The 24,010-nt window shown below is 53.6% G+C and overlaps 2 protein-coding genes across 4 annotated transcripts in view; both read right to left on the bottom strand.

Annotated features, from left to right (window-relative positions):
• Nucleotides 1-8,036: 8,036 nt before the first annotated feature.
• ATP6V0E2 (ATPase H+ transporting V0 subunit e2) lies at nt 8,037-16,521 on the bottom strand. The gene is made up of 4 exons (XM_079931282.1): nt 13,087-16,521; nt 11,249-11,296; nt 10,072-10,189; nt 8,037-9,666 (listed from the first exon to the last, which is right to left on the bottom strand). The coding sequence occupies exons 1-3, from the start codon at nt 13,188-13,190 to the stop codon at nt 10,096-10,098; spliced, it is 246 nt and encodes an 81-aa protein (XP_079787408.1). The 5' UTR covers nt 13,191-16,521; the 3' UTR covers nt 8,037-9,666; nt 10,072-10,095.
• LOC307191307 (zinc finger protein 862-like) overlaps nt 16,089-24,010 on the bottom strand; it is a 20,022-nt gene continuing 12,100 nt past the window's right edge. For 2 of the 3 annotated variants that reach the window (XM_079931277.1, XM_079931278.1), the window contains exons 3-6: nt 21,528-21,632; nt 18,569-20,683; nt 16,765-16,951; nt 16,089-16,133 (exon numbers count right to left, since the gene is read on the bottom strand). In XM_079931277.1, the coding sequence (XP_079787403.1) occupies nt 16,121-16,133; nt 16,765-16,951; nt 18,569-20,683; nt 21,528-21,632 (2,420 nt within the window). In that variant the 3' untranslated portion in view covers nt 16,089-16,120. Of the gene's footprint in view, nt 16,134-16,750; nt 16,952-18,568; nt 20,684-21,527; nt 21,633-24,010 lie in introns of those variants that run through there. The other variant, XM_079931279.1, reaches the window with a different exon arrangement.

The raw sequence follows: 24,010 nt of genomic DNA, 5'->3' as shown, positions 1-24,010 counted from the left end.
GAAGCCAGCACCGAGTGCGCAGGCGCAGTGCGCAGGCGCAGTTGCGCAGTGCGCAGGCGCAGTTTCCCAGTGCGCAGGCGCAGGCGCAGCGGCCGGAAGCAGTGGTGTTACACCGCCTCCTCCGCCGGAAGTCGCGCGCTTTTCTCACCTGACCGGGACTCGTTCGTAGAAGTTTAACAGCGCTGGGGTTTTTTTTGTTTTTTGTGGGGGATTGGGGGGGGCTTTGTTTCTTTGTTTGTGTTTAATAGTGCTTGTTTAGCTGTGTGGCCTGGGAGGAAGCACTCGCAGGCGCTCCGGGCCGACGGTGGCCTAGTCTTCCTCCTCCACTGGCGGATTCGTAAGGCCCCTTCCATCCCCGGCTCTGCGCCGCAGCAGTCTGACCGCTCGAGCGCAGCCCGCGGTTTGTGCGCACGTGCGGACTGAAGGGACCACGGTAATGCTAATGATCCGTGTGTTGGAGTCTCTTCCCGCCTTGAGAGCTCACCCAGCATTTCATGACACCCACCCGGGGTATCTCCTGGGGCAAATTCCCGGTGACACCGCGGAGGCCTCGCCGACAACCAGGGGTCGTCCGTGCGCGCCTCCACTGAGGTGCTCTGCCACCTCCCCAAACTGAATTATCCCGGGGCCAAAAAGGCCGCGTTTCCTGGGCTGAGCGGAGAATGCCTCTCCTCACCTGGTCCCACCTGGACACCAAAGTACCCAACTCTTGTTTCATAGGCTACCTTGAGCTTCTTTCCACCGCCAGAGTCAGACAAATCCAAGGGCCTAAGCTTGGGCACCACCGGGCCTTGGGTAGTTCTCCCTGCTCACTTTCCCAGGGCTGATCTCAGTTCTTTCCATCTCCTTCCAGCGCCCCGCTCTGGGCCCATCAACTCCAGGCTGGTGCAGTCCTCCAGCTTGAGCTAAAACTAGGACCCCTGCAATAAAAGTATATATCTTTGCCCTTTATCAAAGTGATTTTTAATCTTATTTGATTCTCTCCATGCCTCAGAGATGGAGGTATTGGTTTCTCCATTATACAGATGAGGAAACGAGACTCAGTCACACGGAGAGTTAAAGTAAGAGATGGAGGGAGCCACAGATGATTTCACAGTTGTACTGTCGCATGAGGGTCTGTATAAAATGGGCTCAGCTGGTCCCTTTGCAGTGTTAACCCAGAGGCACTCTAGAACCAAGGATGACTTGATTGCAAAACTGGGAGATACAAATAATAAAATGAAAAAACTGTTGTGAAGTGTGGGTTCAAATTATTTGCCCACTTTTAAAAACTGGGTTTGTCTTATTGTTGAATTCTTTATATTCTTTATATACTTATATTTTGTTCAGCCCTTTATATATTCAGGATACAAGTCCTTTGACAAATATGTGTCTTGCAAATATTTTTTCTTAATTTGTGATTAGCTTTTCATTTGTTTAACGATGGTTTCAAAGAGCAGTAGAAAAGATGGGGCTGTTTTTTATCTCACCACCATCCCCTCCAAACACACCGTCTTCTTCCCTCTCTCTTCCTGGCACTAGATTCTCTAGGATTAGGGGGACTTGTAGCTAAAATACATAAAGAAATTCTATAAATCAATAGGAAAAATACCCCCCAAAAAAAGATAATAGAAAAGCAATCAATATGAACAGGCACATTAGAGAATTGGAAACCCAAATGGTCAACAAACATGAAAAGAGAGTCAGGCTCACCAGTGATTATTAGGGAAATGCAAGTTAAAACAAGATACCATTTCACACACATTATCTGATTGAAAAAATAAAAAAGGCTGAATAACAGATGAAGTCCAGGAGTTCATATAATGCTAGTAGGAGTGTAAACAATCTCTTTGGAGGGCCACTGGGCAATATCTTGTGATGTTGAAAGTAAACATCACCCAGAACTCCGCTCTTTACATGGAGACATACATCCTAAGGAAGTTCCAGCACATTTGCACAGACACATCTAGGGATGCTGATTGTTTATAACAGGAAGACCTGGAGTAATGCAAGTGTCATCAACAAGGGAGTAGAAACATAACATGTATATCACCCTGGGCTAGATCTATCTGTCATAACACAGCATCAGTCAGCTATGTCACCATAATCCTGCATAATAAACACCTAAAAACCCTGACTTGGAACAACAAGCATTTATTTTTTTGCTCATTTGACTCTGCTTCTGCTGAGGTTTGGCCAGACTTGGCTCCAGGTCATTTTGGGATTAGTCTGTTCCCCATGTTTCTTCGCTGGGTAGGCTGCCCAGGGCATGCATTTCTCATGGTGAAGGCAGAAGCGCAAGCCATCTGCTCTATGGGCGCCTGGAGCTGGAGACACCCTGGGAGCGTGTACATACAAGTCCCATCAGTCATTGGTTGAGGGGTGTGCTGATGGCAATAATTTCCTGACAGCACTTCCAGCCTTCGGCACAGGACATGAAGACTGCTGGCAGTGGGAAGTTGGCTGGTATGCGTGGAAGTACTCAGAGCATGGGGAGATGCAGGGGACGTTGACTATGGTTACTAATATACGTGTCTAGTCTATTATCAGTTTTGATCTTTGCTAATATAATAGGTACTGATGGGGCTACATTGTTGTTTCAATTTGCTTTCCTTGATTATAAATGATGAGAAGCACCTTTTCATGCTCAAAAGTCATTTCTACCGCTTCTTTTGTGATCCGTCTGCTTGACTCCTTTTCTATTTACCTACTCTGTCCTTTTTATCTTGTAGATGACCTCTGTGTCTGTCATGAGTTGTAAATCGTTTCCCGTTTGTCATTTATCTTTTTTATTTAATTTTTTTCTTTTTGCCTTGCAGAAAATCTAAATTTTAATTTAAATTTATCAAACTTTATCTTCATCACTGCTGGATTTCTTGTTTCCCCCTCTTAGTTAGATCTTCCCCATTACAAGATAATTTCTTTTCTTTTTCTTTCTTTTTTTAAGCAAAGGAGGAACAGGTTCAGAGCAGTTATTTAACTGTGACCCAAAGTCACAGTTATGCAGCAAGTTGGAGGGTCTGGATTGCAGATTTTACCCGACTCCAAAGTGCATGTATCCTATTCAGTTTATATGATTAAAAATTCAGGGGTCCAATCTGTCACAGTATCTTCGACTCAAACAACAAGCAAACAAAATGCAAACTTTAACATACTTGTTAATCACATTAGTGTACATGGTCGCCTTGCTCTCACCATAATTTTCACCCTTTCCTCCACTCTCATCACCGTAAATCATTCAGCGTCTAAGGGTTAGCAATTATGCTAACAGTTGATCAGGAGAACAGGTTGGCTTCTAAATAAAAATAAACAGTGAAAATCTGTGGTGTGGGACTAACTCCGAACACCTCAAGAAAAAAAAAATGAGCTCTTTGAGATGGTAATCCCTCATTCACGGCTGGGCGGGAGGGAACCTCCCCACACGCTGGTCCCGAGGATTCCCAGCGGGCGCGTCCCTCCGTCTCTCCGAGCAGCCCGCGGGTTGGCGCAGACCGCGCAGGCGCGAGCCCCATGATAATTTCTTTTTTAACTCCCCTGTGTTTTCTTCTGGTACATTTATAGTTTCATTTACATTTGTTAAATCTCTGATCCAGCTGGCATTTATTTTGTTGCCGGGAGGGAGAGAGTCCCGACACTGTTCATTGCCTTTATTCACCTTTTCCTCACGGATTAGCTTTGCCATGTTTATCAATTTATTTCTGGACTCGTTTTCTTCCATTGATGTGTCTATTCATGTCCCAGCACCACAGTCTTCAGTTCTGTAGCCTTTCATATTGTGACTGTATAATACTTTTAAACATCTGGGAGGGCTAATGTCCCTGTAAATACTCTGCTTTTTTCAGAAATTTCCTCTTTCTTTCTTTCTTTTTCTTCCTTTCTTCTTCTTTTTTTTTCGGCCGTGCAGCGAGTCTTGCGGGATCTTTGTTCCCCAACCAGAGATCGAACCTAGGCCCTCGGCAGTGAAAGCTTGGAGTCCTAACCACTGGACCGCCAGGGAAGTCCCCATGGTTATTTCTTACATGTTTATTTTCCCTGAGAACTTTAGAATTCAGCAGATCTAGTCTAGTACCCATTCTCTCTTCTCCCCTCACTCCCCCAAAGCATTGTTTTCAACAAGAGGACACTACGTTTATAGATTACATGAAGGACATTTGACGTGAAGCACAGAAACACAGATGCATACACAGGCCCCAGGTATTTTTCATGGTGCTTACTTCCCAGGTCCTATCGCACACGTCGAAGTACCCAGGGGGCTTGCCACTTCCTTTTCCACAGGGTGGATCAGTGTGGTGTCCATGGTGGGAACAAGAAAAGGTGAAGGAAGCTGAGATCCTGGCAGAACGAAGGGGGCCATCGAAGTAAAGAGTTCCTACGTAAAAGTCGTGTGATTTACTGATGGCATTTTTGTGACGAGGCAGGCACTTTAATCCGTTCCCTCAGCTCACAGTCAAAACCTCTACGAAGCAGGCACTGGTGCTATTATAAAACTGAGGCTCAGAAAGACGAACTTTCACTCAACTAATAATCGGGAGGAGCTGGACTTTGAACCCAGGGAGCCCAGGTCGCGATTCTCTATCTCGACCTTGAAGCTGAGCTGAGGCTGTTGGGTCAACAGCTCCTGGAAGGCTGGGCAGAAAGAAAAAAGAGAAAAATATGTTTGCCAAATCAATTGCTGCAGACCAAGGGCACGGCCGTTGCACCCAGAATCACGACGGATCAAGGCTGCAGCCTCTGCAGTAACCCTTCCCGCCTCCCGTATTCCTGCTTAGGAGATGGACAGTGGGTGGGCGCAGAGAATCATCTCCCTAATGTCTGCCGGGCTTTGTCAGGGGAAGAAAGACTGACCTTTGCAGCAGGGGGGAAGCCATGATACAATCCCGGCCCTTAATCCTGTGGTTAGGAAGCTGAGGTGGGGCTTCTGTGGGTTTCTGAGAATATCTGTCCCAGCCCCTTTCCGGACAGATGCCTGCAGGGTTAGCCAAAGTTCTACTGGGCTTGCGCGATGCTCCCACCGCCCACCCCCCACCCCCCGGCCGAGCCCCCCACCCCCACCCCTGCCCCCGCCATCTGGCCTCTGCTGGACCACATGGTGCTGGGATTAGAGTCCGCTCAGGCACCCAATAATCCTCTAAAGCTTCAGTGCTTCCTTCTCCCCAGGGCATGGTCTCCAGGTCAGAAGCTCCAGGTCCTGCTGGGAATGGCTCACGGGGAACCCTGGTATTCAGGATACCAGCTTCCCTCAAGGTTCCCCAACCTCCTGTCTGGGTTGATAAACTGATTAAATTTTTATCAATCACTTGAGGGGTTGAGATTCTAGAGTAGTGATTCCCAACGTAGGGGTGGGGGAGAGGGACTTGGACCCCCAGAGAACATTTCAAAATGGCTGCAGACGTGTGATTGTCAGAGCCAAGGGCAGGGACAGCGGTTCTGCTGGCATCCACTGGGCAGAGGTCAGGGGTTCTGCTCAACACCCTACAATGCACAGGACAGCCCCGCCCCCAATGGTCCCCAATAGAGAATTATCCAGCCCGAACTGTCAGCAGTGCCGAGGTAGGGAACGCCTGTCCTAACAGACGTGCGTGGCTTTGGTCCCAGCGTTCTATGGGTTTGTTTGTTCCGAGTGATTCTTACGCAGGTTCGTTACACGGAGTGTGGGCTGAATTAGCATAGACTTTGGTCACCTGCCCTCACTCTTCTGGGTCCAAGTCAAATAAAACTGTGGTGGCTGCCAAGTGACTTCATTCCTGGAAACCCCAAGGTTTTTGAACAGACGTCACGTCCAGCACATGGCCAACCCCACTTTGTTTCTCTGCTCCTCGTATTTCCAATGTTATCAACGAACCGACTTCTGTACAAAGCAACCCAAAGGCCCTCATCAAGGGCCCTGCTTTAGGTGCTTTATCAGGGAGGGGTGACCCTGCGGTCTGCAGTGACAGCCATCTTCTGTATGTAACTTTTCCTCTCCATTGAGAATCTGGGCTGACGGGTGTCCCTATTATAGGCTGGAATGTACCAGATCTCAGGTTGCTGAGGTGGGAAAAAGTCGCGGAAGATTGCTGCGAAGCTTGGCCTCAGAGCAGCATCCAGTTGGCAAAAGGCCCCTTAGTTCTTGCCCTTTGGATTCCCCGAGCAATACCTGGCACCTTGCTGTTGTCATTACACATCCTTCAAGGAGGTTTCATCCAGGCTCTGGTACCACCTGGAAAATCATCCCTGTTCCCAAGAAGGGCCACGCTCTAAGGCCACACCTCTCACATCAGTGCAGGGCGTTGCACTCCCAGCGGCAGCACAACCTGGTCTGGAGGTCTCCGTCCCTTGGGCGGCACTGCCCTCTGTCGGCCACCTTCTGTACGTGCAGCTGAGCTAACCTCACCTGCCTTGTCTTCTCCACAGGCTTGTCCGGTCAGTCCCAGGAGGGTCTCCCAGGCTGCTTCCCGCTCTGCCACTAGGGTTGGTGCAGGGGTATCCCACCCCCAGCCACTACCCATCTTCAGGGATCTTGTGCTACTTGTAGTTGCTCTGAGCATCTACGTCAGAGGCTGACATTTACTGATGTGCCTCCCACTTGGCAGGGGAAGGGGGGTGGGAGATACTTCTTGCCTGAAACAAACAACGAGTCCGTCCACACCAGGCACTAAGAGACTTGTCCAGCCAGGCCTGGCTTCGGACCGCCTACGGCCGTAACCCAGGGACGACCTGGCCCCATCCAGTTCCTGTCTGACCAAGCTCTGGGCTGTCAGAAGAATTTACCGTTTGTTCTAGCCAATACCTGACCACAGGCCTCTGGCGCCTAGCCCCTCCACCCTTTCTGAGAGCATTCACGACCGTGAATCTTTCCTCTGTCCTCTGGGATGTAGATGTACCTCCTGCAACCCAGGAGTGGCTCCCAAGGACCCTTCCTCTGAGATGGAATCAGGAAGGCTCGGGCCTCTGTCCCCCGGTCTCTGTGGCCTACTCACACTTACGCCAACCCATCCTTTGTGGCTTTTCGCTCTCCTGGCTCTACTTGGCCCCGCTCACCCCTCCCCTCCGCTCTCGTTCTCCTGTTAAAGTGCCCAGTCACCCTGCAGGGGCACGGACCCCACGGAGCTCACATTTCCCTACTGTCAGTCGTTTCGGAATAAAACCTGATCTCCCCTCTGTAACTAATGTCTGGTTGTGTTCATTTCTGACAAGACCTGCTCACCCTGCAGTCCCCCTCGGAGTGGGGTGAGAGCTTTGGGATCAGCGCCATCCACGCAAAGTGGGTGGGCACGGATCCTGGGAGGGCGTCCCAAGCTCCCCCTCCCTGAACGGCTGCACAGGCAGAAAGGGAGGACGGCAAGATAGTGTGCTGGGAGGGGGTGTGCCAGCCCTGAGTTGCAGAAGCTGCCCAGAGAGCAGGGGGCGCGCCCCAGGACCCGGGGAACAGAGGTCGCCACGAGTGGTTCCATGAGAACTCAGGGACAGACATACACTGCACGTCTTCAGGCCACATCTTCCTCCTGAAGACCAAACCCACGTATCCTACCACTAGCTGGGCGTCTCCATGGAGATACCCCGGACACAACCAGCTCACCAGGACACACAGGAAACCCCAGGTCATCACGTGCCCTCTGTGGCCTGTCACTGAGAGGTTCCAGCCGCCAGGTACTGGGCACCGCATTTGCCCACTGCTCACCACAGGGTCCACCCCGCCTCCCCCCTCCCCCCACGGTCAAGGCGCTGGCCCCCTTCAGCTCCTAACTAGACCTTCCATTCGCCCACTCGTCCCCATTCTCACCACCAATCTCATCTGAGGCCCATTATGCACCCTGTAGAGATCATCCTGGAAACCAAGTTGGGTCACGTCACTCCCCTGCTTCATCCTTCTGTGGCTCTGCATTCTCTCTGGATGCACTCCTCAGGGCTCAGGGTCTCTCCTCCAAGCACCTTCCAGCCCCAGGAGCTCTCCCCTCAGCTCACTCCATCCCCCTGCCCCAGGCAGGAAGCTGATCCCCACCCAGGCCAAGCACGGCTGGCTCCTGGGTACGTAGGGGTATTAGGAACATGCAGGCCACGCTCTGTGGAATGTTGGGGACCGGCTTTATTGCAGAGCCCCGGGGGCCATGCACTCTGTAATCTGGGGTACAGATGGGTGGTGGGGCAAAGTTCCACTTGAACGAGTCCTCCGTCTTCCTCCTCCTGCCCGGCCTGGTTCTGGGCAAAATCCAGAACAGCAGGATTCTCGCTCAGGTCTCAGGAAAATGTAGTCTCAGTGTCCACATCCCAGAGCTGCAGCTCCAAGCAGCTGCCAGTCCCTTTCCTGGGCCCCAAATCCACCCACCGAGAGAATGGGAATCAGGTGGGCAGGGGAGCGGCAGCCAGCGAACTTGGCCAGGACTTTGCCACCAAACAGGAATTTCCTCAGCACTCATTAGTCACTAGACACGGGTCATGCTTCTAGCCGCCAATCGAGACTCAACAGCCCCACTCCAGGGGGGCCACAGAGGTCAGCACAGGAAGGGAGTTGGAAAGGGGGTGGGTGGGATGTTCAAGGGAGGCCCTGATCTGAGCAACAGGCCAAGCCCAGAACCAAGAAATCCAGGTGAGACATACCACGTTCTACCACCGCTCCAAAAACGATGCCTACTAAGCAGAATGCCAATCAACTCAACCGTCAATAAATACAAGAGACTGGCTTCTTCCCCAGGGAGGCAATGTGGCGCAGCAGAGGGGGTGGGCTCCAATTAGCTCCGGGGCTGCGGGCAAGTGTCTGAGGTCTCCATCCCAACTCTCCAGGCGTCACCAGGCCAGGGGCTCCCCCGCCCGGCAGCATCTCAGCAGAGCCCAGCCCACACCTCGCCCACATCTGTCCCTCTGCGCCCTCCCTCGCTCCAGGTGACCTACGTGCTCCGAGATCCACCCTCACCGCTGCCAGAGTCGGCCCGGCCTCAGCAGGAGCTGCCTCCAGTTTCTTCAGCTCCTGCGGTGCTCAGGCTGCGCCTCTGGGAAGGGAGGGAGGTGATCCAGGTGGGGAGGAAGGGGGAAGAGGATATTCTGAGGAGATCCCACTTCCTGAGCAAGCCAACGTAAGTGACTTCGTGACTGTAAAGGACGCTAAACATACCTGTTCCAACCTTGATCCAAATTACTGTGACGCTTTGGATCGTGATGTTTTGTGGGACTGTTTTTCCACTTCGTCAACAATTCCAGAAATTTCACATCGAAACATGTCAAAAATTAAAGGAGAACTCCAAGAAAGGCCTTTGCCACACCTGACCGAGCCCCTCCATCTCACAGGTGAGGAGGCCCACACAGGCAGACGCTTCCTGGGGTCACACAGGGGGACGGTGCCTCTTCCCCCAGGGCTTCCTCCCCGGCCCGGCCCAGGGTGCTCAGAGCACCCTGGGCTGAACGGCCTCCTCCCCAGGACAAGCAGCCTTCTCTGGCTGCCCCACTGGGTAAAAGGCGCAGCCCCAGCCCTGTCAGCTCCTGGCCTGGACCTACTCGGGAGCGGGCAGTGGGAACTTGAGGGCTGGACATCTGCTCCGGCCTGGCTCTGAGCTCGGGGCTTCCTGAGGCCCAGACTGGCTGGGGAGGGTGGTACTTTCCAGAACCAGGCAGGCCTTGGGGGAGGGAGCACGGAGGGACTGGGACACAGTTGTAGGGGTGACAAAAGGGTCATCAGGGACAGCGGAGCCGAGGTCATCCAGAGAGCTGGGGCACCTGAAAAGCACATCACAGAACAAGTCACGGCCTCGCTGTGGAGACCCTTCTCCCCCAGCCCCGCCCTGGAGAGCCTGTGCCCGTCACCCAGCTCACCTCAGACCGCTCCCTGCCCCCACCCTCCCCTCACTCAGAACAGATTCTGCAGCCGGCCGCCTCCTCTGGGGCCTGCAAACCCGCAAACAAGGCTGGGCCCACATGCTCCCCCGCAGGACCCCGAGTCTTCCGCCCGTCCCGGCCGCCCAGCGCACCACTGGGCAGGAAGGGAGCAGGCGCTCAGCATTCTTTTTTTTTCCTTAATAAATGAATGCCTGAATCCACACGCAAAGTCTTACAACCCTGCCTGACCTTGTCCTCCCCCCGCCCCGGGCCCTTCCCCACCCCTGCCCGTCCGCCCAGCAGTACCTGGGGCCGAGGAGGCGGCAGTGGTCACTCCCACAGGAAGTGCACATACCAGATGGTCTCATTCTTCAGCTGGGGCCCGAACAGGGGGTTCAGCTGAGCCAGGATGGCGATGAGCCAGCTGCCAGGGACAGCACAGTGAGGGTGAGCCCAGACACAAGGAACTCTGCCGTGCACACCTCCCACCACGCCTTTGGTCACATGACCGACCCAGCAGCAGGGTCTGGGTTCTGGAGGGAAGGGCCTCATGGAGCCACCCACACTGCGGCCGGCACGGGGGCTCAGTCTGGGGCGTGTGGGTTTGGGTTTAGGTTTGGTTTGATCTGATGTTTTGTAGATTTATAAGATCCCTGCGCTGGGGCTGGACCCTGGGATTAGCGAAGAGGTAAGACGGCCTCCAGGGGCACAAAGGGAAGCCATACCGGCTTAACTGAGCATGAGAGAGGCCTCCCTCAAAACCAGAGCTTGGATTTATTCCTCAGTTTGGCAGCCAGGGTGATTTAACATGGAGCAACCTAACATAGGAGGATTGGGGAGGGATAGCAGAGTGCCTTTTTTGTAAAAGGGGAGGGGCTACCATGAACGGCAGTTTTAGAAAGAGAACCTCTAGACATGAAGGACCTGGAAATTGATTCCCTCACACTGTCCAGGCACTCGCATCTCTTGGAACGTTTTCTATATCCCAGGGACCTTTTCCAAGTTTGAAGACTACTGCTCATCCAGTGGTTCCAAACTGGCTGCATCACAGTCACTCAGGGGCATGCATTAAAAATATGGATTCCCAAGTGCAGATCATGAGAACTGTGATTCAGTGGGTCCAGGGTGGAGCCCTAAAAGCTGTGTTTTTACAATCTCTCCAGGTGATTCTGATGTCCCATCAGGTACAAAAGGCACTGAGCTGGCCCAACTCACTCATTCTGTGGATGAGAAAACTGTAGCCTATGAACATGACAGAGCTTGTCCAGGTGCTACATTCAGAACCAGAACCCAGAGTTCATGACTTCCAGCCCATCGCTCTCTTTGCCTCTCCAACTGCCTCCTCTTCTGTGCTTTACAGCCTCAGCCTTTCAAGAGCTGAATGTGCCAGGACCAGGACAGAGGGGAGAGCAGGGCTGGGAAAGGAGGAAAGAAGCGGGCACAAAGGCCCCAGCTGACTTCGAGCTGGGAGAGCAGTACTTACAAGAGGTAACAGCAGACAGCGGTGGCCACCAGCATGGTGATGGTCACTCTGCAACGGAAGAGGACGTCAGGTCAGGACGGATGGAAGCATTGCCCCCAGGAGGCCTGGCCAAGGCCAGAGAAAGAGCTCCTGGTGCCAGCCCCTTTCCCGTCTGATGCCACCTGAACACAGGGAGGCTGAGTTCTACTCAGGGTAAGAATTGCTAGATGGAAAATAAAAACGCCAAGTGTCACCTCTTGGGGAGGCCAACCTTGATCACATCCAAGTTACATTATGCATCTTTCCCTTCACCTATCTGCCTTCTCAATCCCACTGTTTCTCCATCTTAATGCAAACATGTTGGGAAAAGACACTGCACAGAGCTGCACTTGCAGCCACCCACCATGGAGTGGCCTCTGGAATCCAAAGTTCATCGGGCAAAGGGAAGGAAGACAGGAGACCAGAAGACAGGGCAGGAGGCAAGGAGACCGTGAGCCATCTCTGAGGCACAATGGGCAGTTATAATGACAATAGCAACTGGCTACCTTGAATCTACTCAAACGCTGGAGACAGAGGCTTTAAATGCAGGAGGAAAACTTCAGAAGGAAGAACTCACCAAGGTCTGCAAGGGAGGCGAGGCACTAAAATGGTTTACAAAGTGAGGCCGTGGGACCTCAGCCCTGCAGGTCCTTTTTTTTTTTTTGCCACTCCGCGCGGCATGCAGGATCTTAGTCCCCCAACCAGGGATCGAACCCGTGCCCCCTGCAATGGAAGCTTGGAGTACTAACCACTGGACCACCAGGGAAGTCCCTAGCCCTGCAGATTTTTAAGAACAGAGGCAACACCCAAATGCAGCCTCCAGCCAAAGCTAAATCTAACCCAAACCAGGCCCTAGGACCTCTGATCTAAAGTACTTTAAGTTGGTGCCAGAGCAATTAGCATTTGATCCATTCTTTCAACATTACCAAGCGCCGTGGGCCAGTCCTGTACTGGGCAATGGCGTCTACAGTGGTGAACAGGACAATCTTCCACCTCGAGGAACTTGTAATCAAGGGGAGAGAGTGCTTTACAGCTGAAGATGGTATGAAGCAGAAACTGGTAAATGGTGCAAGAGGTAGAGAAACCTGCTAGGGGACCTTCAAAAAATAATGATACTGGGCTTCCCTGGTGGCACAGTGGTTGAGAGTCCGCCTGCCGATGCAGGGGACACGGGTTCGTGCCCCGGTCTGGGAAGATCCCACATGCCGCGGAGCAGCTGGGCCCGTGAGCCATGGCCGCTGAGCCTGCGCGTCCGGAGCCTGTGCTCCGCAACGGGAGAGGCCACAGCGGTGAGAGGCCCGCATACCGCAAAAAAAAAAAAAAAAAAGATACTGGCTAAAAATTATTCAATACAATATGTACCATGCACTAAGAGTCTTATATACATTATTTTGTGTAAGCCTCACAGCAACCTTAAAAGGCAGGTATCATCATCACCCCCAATTACCTAAGAAGCAACGAGGCTTGAAGGTGTGATAGACGCTCAAGGTCACAGCTGGGCAGCAGTGGACAAACTGCATCAGTGTCTAGCCACAGCCTTTACCTTTACAGGTTGGAGGGTGACCCGTAACTGTCTCCACCTTTCTAAAGCACGAGCATCTCTGCCCTTTGGCCCCGACCGCCTGCCTGTTCCCTGCTGAACGCGGCCCAGCACAGACCCGAGAGGAGTGGGGCGCCGTGCGCGCGCCTGGACAGTGCTCGCTGCACCGCGGGCCGCCGCAGCCGCCGCCGCCGCCGCCGCCGCCCGCGTAGCCGCCGGGGGAGGGGGAGCGCGCGGCCGCGAAGGTGTCCACAGGGAGGCTGGGCCGCGCGATCCTTACCCGCGGTTGGGTCCTTTCGGCACGAACCAGGGCCCGGCGATGCCGATGAGGCCCCAGAACGTGGTGAAGATGATGACCGGGAGGGCGAAGGAGTGCGCCGTCATGGCCCGGCGCGGGATGCCCAGGCCAGGATGCGAGTCAGAATTGCAGATGCTCCGGTGCGCGGAGGTCCGGCCCAGGCAGTGGGCGCCGAGTATGCGCAGCAGGACCCGGCCGCCTAAGAAAGCCCTTTCAGCGAGCCCGACCCGCGCAGGCGCTTCAGCGCGTCACTCGGGGTGGGGGCGTGGGCGGGCTTTGCTCTGAGCCAGAGATAATTAGCTTTGAGCAGCTCCCCCAGTATGCTAGTTTTGGTTACGGGATTAACAGGACTGAGGCATGTGTCGAAATAAACTCTGCTTTATTCAAATAGAAAAAGGTTGAGAATCAGACATGGTTTTTTTTTTTTTTTTTTTTGCGGTAAGCGGGCCTCTCACTGTTGTGGCCTCTCCCGTTGCGGAGCACAGGCTCCGGACGCGCAGGCTCAGCGGCCATGGCTCACGGGCCCAGCCGCTCCGCCGCATGTGGGATCTTCCCGGACCGGGGCACGAACCCGTGTCCCCTGCATCGGCAGGCGGACTCTCAACAACTGCGCCACCAGGGAAGACCCAGACATGGTTTTTTAAACCATGTTTTGCACATCTTTGAAACCAGAGGAGGAGAGAACATCCCTGGGCCAATTACCTGGGGTGACCTCGTCAGCCACTTGGATGAGGGAAACGGCCCATCTTCACACTGTCCTGCTAAATACTTAGCACCCTAGGAACTGAACCTGCGCTTCGAGGGAAGAAAAGTGTCTGGAGTAAATTACACTCCAACGTGTCTGGCTAGAACAGGGGGTCGGGACCCCGCCTTCCCACCTGGTCTCTATGGCTACTGAACTCAAACTGTCAGTTAAAATGCTGGTCACTCAGAATGTCAGCCCTGTGGGCATGTCTATGGAGATCACAGGTAGGGAATGAGGGTGGAGGCATGGCTAGGACTCTGGCCAAAGGCAAAGAGCTTGCTCCTTCCATCCCCAATGCCCTTCAGCTTGTTTTTTTGTGAGGCAAAAATAGGAAGGCTCTCCAACAACAGGGTCTCCAGGCCCTGGGGTCTGAAATGCTGCAAGTCTCTTGAAACAAAAACGAGATGTCAGCTTGGGCAAGGGGTCTCACCAAGCTTCAGCCTGGGGTCCTGCACAAAATGGTCAGCGTCCTCTCTGCCATTAGCGAACAGAGGGGACCCAGGGCATGCCTGTGCCCCTCGAGAAAGCGGGTAGTGCAAATCCCTGTGACAAACAGCATTTTCAGTCGCCCCCCCCCCACACCCTGCCAAGGGGCCCAAGTTTCTCACGAGCTGGCATCGGAGGCTTCCTCAGAGCACAGATGTGGAGAGGCAGGGGCGTCCCTAGCTGGCCTCCACCTCCACGACTAGACTCGCACAGGGAATCGTGCATGTGGCACTCAGGCACGGCACTGCTCGCAGGACTAGCCTCTTGCTCTGAGGATTCTTAAAGGATAGAAGGTGCCATGGGGAGGATGCCTACGAGAAAGTCACCTCAATCTGAATCGCTATGGATAGGGTGGGGGGGCCCACTTTAACGGGCCCTCCTCCCTTCCATCCCACCAACTCACACCCGCGGTGCCTGGCCTAGTGCAGATTCCTGAACTCCCCACGGTGACCTGTGCGAATGGCAGAGGGAGGCCTGGGCTCCATCTTGGCCATGTGGACAGTAACACCGCCAGGGTTCAAGCTCTAAGGGCCCGTGGTACACCTCAGCGCCCGGAACACGGGGCTGTCAGGGAGACAGTGCCACAGGTGAAACGGCAGAAAGCGAAAACGGAATTCCTAGCTCGAAGCTGAAGGAAACAGGAAAGCGATGGCGCTAAGGCTAAGTGCTAAGGGTGGGGTGCTGGGAAGGGAGAGTCAGAGACACTGGGAACCAGGGGTTCTGCCAGACAGTGAGACACTCGCTACCAGCATCTCAGGGGCTCTCGGCACCTTCTAGGAGTGGGAAGTGGACAGATGGCTGCTTGAGGGCCAGGCCACTTGGACCTGCATCACAGAGCAGGGACCCCACCTAGGGCCAGGCAGCATGGCCAGGACGGAGCACTACTTCCTGCCCGTCTAAAACAAGAGAAAGGCAGCGGCAAAGAAGCCCTTCCCTCTAACCTGCCCTCGTTTCCCACCTGTGGTTAGGAAGGCGGGACCCAGACACTACATCATCCTCAGCCGGAGGAGCAGCCTAGGAACCTGCCCAAAGCAGCTGCCCTGGAAGGAAAAGTGCTTTACTTCCGGGTGGAAGAGGAGATGGGCTGATGTGGGGAGGGCAACGGGAGCCAAATAGCGTGGGACACCCTTCTGTGCCGCCAGGGTGGTGGTTCTCATGCTTGAGTAAGCCCACAAAGTTCCTGGAGGGCCTTGCTGGAAACAGTCCCGGGGATCTGATCAGGTGGGTCTGGGGTGAAACAGATTTAAACAGACACCCCTAGTGATTCCCAAGCTGGTCCCCAGAGCAACTTTGGGAAGAGTGGACTAGACCATTATGCTGAGGGCATGTTGAGAGAGCACCTCTTCCCGTAATAAGGACTTGGGTGGCAAGGGACAAGGACAAGGGCTGAAGGCAGCCAAGTCCACTCTGCAGCCTGAGGGCCGTCTTTCAGAGCTGGAGGCGCTGTCATCCATCAGTCCTGTGGCAGCTGGGGCACCAGCAGGCACTTGGCTTCTCTACTGCCACTTCATGGAGAGGGACACAAAGGCACAGAAAAGAGGAAGGGATTAATCATGGTTGAACCACTGCCTGCAGCAGAGTTGGGACAGGATCCCAAGCCCCCCCAGTGCAAACCTGTCCTGTCCGCTCTGCTCTGTAGAAGACCCGGGCTCAGCACAACACAAGGGCTGCGACTGGTGGAAAAGGCCAGGCCCCCTCCAGGGAAACACTCCTCCCCTGTCTAGGAGCTGCAGGAGGATAACCTTTCTTGATTGCTCTGTGCCAAGGGGTTCTGCTTGCCTCACCCTAAAGGAAGGCCCTGGGAGGAGATAGAGAAAGTCTCTGATGCGAGTCTCCCATTTGAAGTTGAGGCTTCCCTGCTTCTGCCATGGAGCCAGGGGGATAGATCCCAGAGCCAGGCCGCTGTCCCTAGACCTGCTCATCCCAGGCCCCTCACCACGTGTCTACCCCACGCCACTCAGGCTGTGGGCAGCCCGCTGGGATGCTCCCCAGCTACCCAGGGGCTGGAAGGCTCCTTTAAGCCCCCTACCCCCAACCGTCTCTCCCACTTCAGAAAAGTCCTCCTGCCACCAAAACATGGGGTGAAATCTTTCATGATGGAATTGTCTCCTGAAGCACCTTTAAAATGAGCTTGAGCGGCGAACCCTCCTGCATACTCAAGTGCTGGGAGGTCGCGCCCAGCCTAGGCGGGGCCTCGGTAAGCAGGCTGTGCGCCTCCTGACCACCCCCCCACCCCCCCACCCACCCCCCACCCCCGCCTCCCTGGGATGTGGGCTGAATTATCTTGTCACTGCCGCTTCCCAGTGCTTAGGGAGTCCCCACCAAGCGAAGACTCCAGGGCAGCCTAGAATCCCAGGGCCTGTCACCATGATCACGAGGGCCAGGGCAGCAGGGGGCTCCCAGGCAACCCCTCAGGGTCCTGCTCTTACAGGAGCGCTTTATCAGGACAGCCCAGGGCCTCTTGGCTGGGGTGGGGACACAGGAGTCCGTGGCGTGGCTCTAGGACGCAGTCCGTCAGGACCTCCATGGGTTCCCTGTAGGACGGGATGGGCGGCTTCTGGGTCACGGCCTCCTCCACACGGAGCGCTCCCATCTTCTCCTTCCTGAGCCCCGCCCCTCGTGCGGGAGGAAAGGGAGGGTACAGTCAGACAGAGAAAACAGATCAGATGATGATCCCCTCCCCACAACCAACTGCGCCCCAAGGTATGTTTGGTGAAGAACCCCTGGCAGAACAGACTGGAGACGCACAAGGGCTGCTCTCTGCAGGCCTGATGGAGTCCCACTCTGCTGACTTTCACCCTGGGGCAGCGGAGCTCATGCGGGGGGCGGGGGGGGGGCAATTTTGCTCCCAGGGGACATCTGGCAGAGTCCGGAGACCTTCTTGATTGCTGCAACGGGGAGGGTGCTACTGGTACCCAGTGTGTGTGTAGTGGGAAAGGCCAGGGGTGGCCAGGCGCAGGACAGGCACCCACAGCGAAGCACTACCTGGCCCTAAATGGCAGCAGTGCTGAGGCTGAGAAACTGCCTGGGAAAGAAGGCTTTGTCATATACAATCTGGCCGTGTTCTCTGTTTGCTTCAGACGTACTAGTCCCATCGCCCTATGATTACAACTTGCAGAAGCGCACAGCTGATGGCGTCTTCTCCTTCACCTTCACAGATAGGGCACTGAGAGCAACTCACTCACCAAATGCGTGGGTGAAGGACTCCCATGTTGGAATCACCCTCCTTCCTTCTCTCCACTTCTACGGCCCCCTCCCTGCACCCGCCCCCCAGCTGCAGGTCCAGGGCCACCATGCTTCCTACAGAGCGTCTGTCAACCCTGAGGCCAGTCCACTGCTGCTGATCACAGACCCTGAGGTAAGATGACAGCAGAAGCAAGAGGACGGAGACCCGCTGTAGGAAGACGCCAAGGGAGAAAAACCATGGCTCTGTCACCGTTCAGTGACACAGGAGCAGCCTGGAGAAGCTCTGGTTTTCTTTGGTGTTCAGTGACTACTTGAAAAGAGGAAAATTTCGTACTTAAGACTTCCAGTAACTTGGCCTCCAGGATAATGTCACCTCCCCCTCAAGCCCAGTCCCCACCTGGCCTTCCAGGCTAGGTGGGAGGCTTTCCTCACGGACCCCTCCCCTGCCTGAAACCCCCAACCTTCTCCTCCGCACAGCACCGTCCTCACAGCCCCTGTGACCTGCACCGACCTCTTCCCTCTGCAAACAGGGTCCGCACAGCCCCACGGGGATGTGGTGTCTCTGCCCTCGCTGGCCCAGTCCCCACGTGATTTCTGGTACTAGTCTGCACCTTTAAAGACTGCCGTGGGCACTACTGGCCAGACGCTGTTCCAAGCCCTTCACGTCTATTAATCCGCTTTACAGATGAAAAACCATAGCACAGAGAGATTAAGCTGCCCCAGGTCACGTGCTAGTCAGCGGCAGGACGAGCATTTGAACCTGGGCAGCCTTGCTCTGGAAAGTCGTGCTCTTAGCTGTTTGCCCTGTGCCCTGCAGGGTGGGCGTCCTGCCTGCTAGCTGGATCATAATCTCCTGGAGGGCAGGTGTCCCGTCTTGAGCACCCACTGGTCTAGCAAATGGTAGGGCACGTGACACCTTAGGGCAAGCCCACTGTGACAGTGGACTTGAGCAGACTCTACCAGGCTGTGGGCTCAGCATGGGGTTGGGAAGCTAAGATTCTCTTCCTTTGCTTCCCCATGTCCAGGAACTCTGCCACGCATACTTACTTGTGTGGGAGCGGGGTGGCACTTGGGCACAGGCGTAGACGTGGCTGAAGCGCCGACCTGAGGAGGTCAGGTACCAGTGCTGGATGGCGGGCTGGGGGTTGTACTCTGTGACGGCCACACCATTCACCGCTGTCATCATGAGCATGTTGATCACCTCGTTGGAGAGCTTGGTCCTCTCATCGGTCCTGATCCGGTTCATGGCACTGAACCCGCGCTCACAGCAGGAGGTGGAGACGGGCACACAGACCACCACTGCCACGAGCCTGCTGAGCAAGGGGAAGCGGCAGTCCTGGGCCAGGGCGTTCCTGCACAGCATGGAGAATGGCAAGTTCTTGGCGATGGCTTTCAGGCCCAGCCACTCCTCCAGCAGTGCTTCCTCGCTGTATCCTGGGGGCAGTGAGAGTTCAAAATATCTGGCCAGGGCAAGAATATCATCATTCCCAAAACCGGCCAGTTCCATCCCACTTGGCCAGGCCATGGCGTCAAACACCTCCATGTTCTTGAGCTGAGGGGGCCGGTCCACGTCAAACCTTTGCTGGAGGTATTCAATCCCAGTCAGGATCATTCTCTCCCTGTCCGCCTGGAACCGCCGTTCTGCCATCTCCATTCTGTCCAAGAAGATGCCGTGGAGCCGCCCATCCCTGAAGCCGGCATTGAACTCCTCCTCCTTGGGTCCTGCCTGGTGCCGGAGGGTCTCCAGTGCTACATAGGCCCGGCCCAGCGTGGAGTTCACCTCCGTAATCAGCACGATCTCCTTCTGGCACACTTCGGACAAAGGCCTGTAGACGCTCAGGAAGTCCAAGAGGAAGTGGCAGAACTTGACGAAATGGAAGCCCTTCATCAGCTTCAGCACGCCCTTGGCCCTGTGCCCGACCTGGCCACCTGCTTCCGCCACGCTCTGCAGGTGCCTGGCCAGGGCGGGCCAGCTCACGATGAGCGCACTCAGCGTGCGCCTCTTGCTGGCCACCCACCTGACAGCGTTCAGGTCCTTCAGGCGGATGATTTCCTGCTCCAGCGGGGCCGCGCCTTCCTGCAGCTCATTCAGCCTTTTGTTCGAGGACTGATAGAACTTGAAGACGGTTCGGATGTGCCGGTCACACTTCCTGACCAGGTCGATGCCTCCACAGGCGTCAACCACGGCCAGGTGTAGCCGGTGGGCCACACAATGCACCGGCAGCAGCTGGGGGACGATCTCCTGGAGCTTCTCCACCAGACCTCCTCTGCAGCTCAGCATGGTTGAGCCATCGGTTCCCAGGCCCACTACCCAGCCAGGCTTCCGGAAGGGGATGTCCAGTTCGTCCAGGGCAGAGATGATGGTCTCAAAGTATCCATCCACCGTCTCGCTGTAGAGTGGGGCCAGAGTGATGTAAGACTCCTTCACCTCCATCCCCTTGAAGTAGCGGATGTAAATGCCCACACAGGACTGGTCGGAGGTGTCTGTGGCGCTGTCCAGCAACACGCTCACACACGGGGAGTTCCGGACATCCTCCAGGATCTCCTTCTTCAGAGTCTCGGAGATGTATCTGATGAACTGAGTGCAGGCGGTGCGATTTCGGTACTTGCCCAAAATCACGGTCCCAGTGCTTTGGAGGAGTTGCAGGATCTTCTCAAAGTCGTTCAGGGGCCTCGAGTGGTACGCGATGGAATAGGCGGCATTGAAAAAGTGCTCCATGTCGGCCATCAGGTCACTGGAGATCTCGGGGACGAGGGCGGCCTGCGGGGTGTCTTCCTTGACTTCCAGGGTGTTGACACAGAGCTTGTGTGCTTTGCTGACTTCATGGTACTTTAAAGTCTCCACTTTAAAAGGACCCGTGTAACCTCGGACTAACCGGGATGATCTGTCGTGGAGACTAGGTCTTTCTTTGCAAGCTGAGCAGAAGAGCTTGGTCTCTTTGGGGTCAATTACTAACCATGGGAACTGCCCAAACCACGACCTCTGAATTGAGCGGGGTCTGTAAGTCCTCTTGATTTTCCTCCGTCCATCTGCTTCTACTTCACAAAGGCTGGGATTGCAGTAGGAGGTGCACGTCTCCATGGCAGGAGCTGGGAGCAGTGCAGATTCTTCAGCCGAGGCCTGTGTGTGTGCCTCTCTGATGGCCACCGTCGTCTTCTTCCCTTTGGAGCAAGTCAAACTGTGCTCGGTTTTGCTGCCCAGAACTCTGCAGCCTCCTATCAGCTAAGACACCCCAATTCAGTAAGTACCCCTTATGCAAAGCAGAGAGGATGAATGTCATCCACCTTTCTAGAAATCAGTAGTGGCTTCTATTTAAACCCTTTCCCACTAGTTTCTCTGAAAGCCAGTCTGTCTCCCCAAGAGTTGTCTGCTAATCCTTGTGGATTCTTTAGCCAGCCTCCCCCTCCCTATCCACATATCTACCCTGAGATCATGTGACATCAGATGCTAATAAGCTTACCTAGCACCTTGGCCACAGATGCTATTGGATGGTTTTAATCCTCTTTCGAGGCACCACAAAGAAATGAGGTTAAACATCCAAAAGTCTTCTTATGAGTCTTGGAAACAAGGGAGGCATAGCAGTATACACAGTAGCTATTAGCCAGTAAGTTACTGACAGAGATACACGAATTGCTAACTCTCACAGACCAGCAGTGTTGTCACTAAACACCAGAGGAGCGGGGAGAAGGCAGCAGAGGCTCCCAGCCGTGGGTCACGGGGCTCCTCATGGCCAGTGTCCACCACGCACCACCCCCATCAGCTCTACCAGTCTCCCCGTTTCACTTCTGCTCATCAAAGCTCCTTATTTTCCCCAAACCGTCCCAGTTTCTCAGATTCGTCTACACTGTGAAGGCACAGTGAGTTCCTTATTCACCTTTTCCTACCGATACAGGGCCTGGTGCACAGCAGGCCCAGCAGGAGGACGGCGGGACTCGCACCGTGTGACTTGCCAGGGCTGCCTGGGCCCCCGGACAACCCTTCAGAAGCCAGCAGGTCAAGACCCACCTGGAGGACGGCCTTTCCCCCACTTTGGCCCGTTCGGGTCCTGGATCCAGGGTGCAGCTCTCCGCTCCAGTTTTGAGATCAAGTCTGGTTTGGCAGCAGCAGGCCCTGTTGCAGGGACGAAGAGTCACAGCGACATCACAGCTCTGGACTGTCAGGTCAAGCAGCCCATCTGAAAGCCCCAGGGAGGCCTCTGGGTGCATCTCCTAATGAAACCTCCCCACCAGGGGCGTGATGAGCACACCCATTAGGGTGCCAATTTATTTTTAAACCCACAGAGGCACCGAATTAGGGTGCATCCCTTAGCCCCATGGCTCACCCATGGGAGCATGACTCAGCTAAACGGATCTGGAGGGGAAAGGGTGAAAACAGGAAGAAATACGGAGGACAAAATAGAAGGAGAGAGGACAGGGATGATAAAGAAAGCCACACGGGAAGTGCGAGAGGGCCACCAACAACTGTCCCACGCATGTGGTCCTCAGCAACACCCACAGCTGGCCGTGGTGCAGGTAGCTAACTACACGGGGCACCTGGAAAGCCCCCTAACGCTGCCTGCCACCTGCAGTGGAACCTGAAATCCGACTAGAAGAGATGCGTGTCCTTGGGTTAAGCACTGCCCTTTACTGAAAATATGAATATTCTGCAGGGCTATGCGAAGAAATTGCTTTCTTGATTTAAAGTAAAATCCATTAATCCCTACTTACATGATTTTTACGCATCGATGTGAAAGGGTGTATAGCCTTTCTTTGGAAAGACATATACAAGCCACTGGTAACTGCGGGCACCTCTGTGGAGGGACTGAAGGACAAGGTGAAAGGGAGATGATTTCACTATTCACCTTTGGATCATTCAAATGTATTTATATGTTCCTGTGTGTGTATGTATCCACATATTTACTACTAATAAAAATATAATACATTATTAATCTGTGGTAGATTGAACACTTATTCATCTTCAAACGTCTCTAAAATGAGGGCAAAGGGATACTAATAAAAAGAAGCGTAAGCCCAAGAGAAACATTGTACTAGAAATGTTAATACATTTTTAGATGAAGGAAAGGAGATAAAAGAGAAGAACTAACAGAGCTGGACACCAAATGCCAGCAGAGTGGGTAATAAGGACAAAGAACTGAACTTGACCCCAGAATCCCCAAAAGAGCCAGTACCTGGAGGCACCAGGTGCAGCAGAAGGTGGTGGGTAAGGAGAGACCGGTTCAAGGCCAGGTCCGCTCACCTATTCCGGGAAGCCAGAAAATACCACCACCCTCCCCCAAGGAGGAGAGAGAGGTTGGTCTACAGAAAAACTTAACCAGAAAGGTTCCGGGCCCTGGGATGGTGGGGTGAGTGAAAGATGAAGAAGAGCTGTGATGCAAACAGATGGAGACAGTCTACAGACCAGAAGCTGCGTTACTCGGCTCCGAGAACACCAGCTTGGGGTACAGCCAAGCAGGAGACTGGAAGTTTTCTTTGGAGAAATGGAATTGCCCCTCCCCAAGCCTCCTCCCCAAAAGACCTACGGATCCAGACGTTGCCGGGCTCTTCAATGAAACATCCAGGTTCACAGCTGGTCACCCTACAATGTAACCTACCCCTTGAGTCCCAGCCATGCACACAGAGCTTCCAGCCAGTTTTTAAGGCTTTACTCTTAAATGTGAATGAACCTAAAGATATTTATTTAAGACAAACTGCTAACAAGTAGGGAAAAGGATTGAAGGAACTAGAGATACTGCAGGAAGCAAAACAAAATGTCAACCCCCTCCCCTCAAAACTAGAACATTCCCACAGAGAAAAGTCATGATAGTTATCCATGAAAAGAGCAATAAGGGCTCTTAGTTTAAAATATGATAGAAAAAAATGTTTTAACTTAAATAGAATTGTTAGAAAATAAAATGGAGGAAAACTCCAGGAAAGTAGAACAAAAAAGACAGAAGCAGGAAATAGGAGAAAAAAATAAAACAAAGCCAGAGGCTTAATTTAAGAAGTCTAATATCTAACTAATAGGACTTTTTTGGAAGAAAGAAAAGAGAAAATATAAAGGAAGAAATAATACAAGAATGTTTCCCCAAAATGGAAACTGTGAGTTTCCACATGGAAGGGAAGCACCAGATATGCAGAACAAAAGATGAAAAAAAATCCGTATCATTAAGCACTAAGTACTTCAAAACACTGGAATAGGCCTTAAAGCTTTTCAGAGTGGAAAAACAGGCTGCGTTCAAAGATTTAGGAATAAAAAGGTATTTAGACTGCTCAACAGCACCTGTAAAACCTAAAATCAATGCTTTCAAAATGCTGAGGAAAAACATTTCCAACCTGGAATTCTATACCCAAACCACATTATCAATTGTGAGAGCAGAATAAGGGCATTTTCAGATATACAGAGTCTTTAAAAAATTTCCTCCCATGAACCCTTTCTTAGGAAGTTACTGAAGGATGTGCTCCAACAAAATGAAGACATAAACCTAAAAGAAGCAATAGATCCAGGAAATA

This window comes from Stenella coeruleoalba, assembly GCF_951394435.1.
Source record: "Stenella coeruleoalba genome assembly, chromosome: 9".
In the NCBI taxonomy this organism is placed as follows: Eukaryota; Metazoa; Chordata; class Mammalia; order Artiodactyla; family Delphinidae; genus Stenella; species Stenella coeruleoalba.
This window is presented reverse-complemented; position numbering and strand designations above follow the sequence as displayed.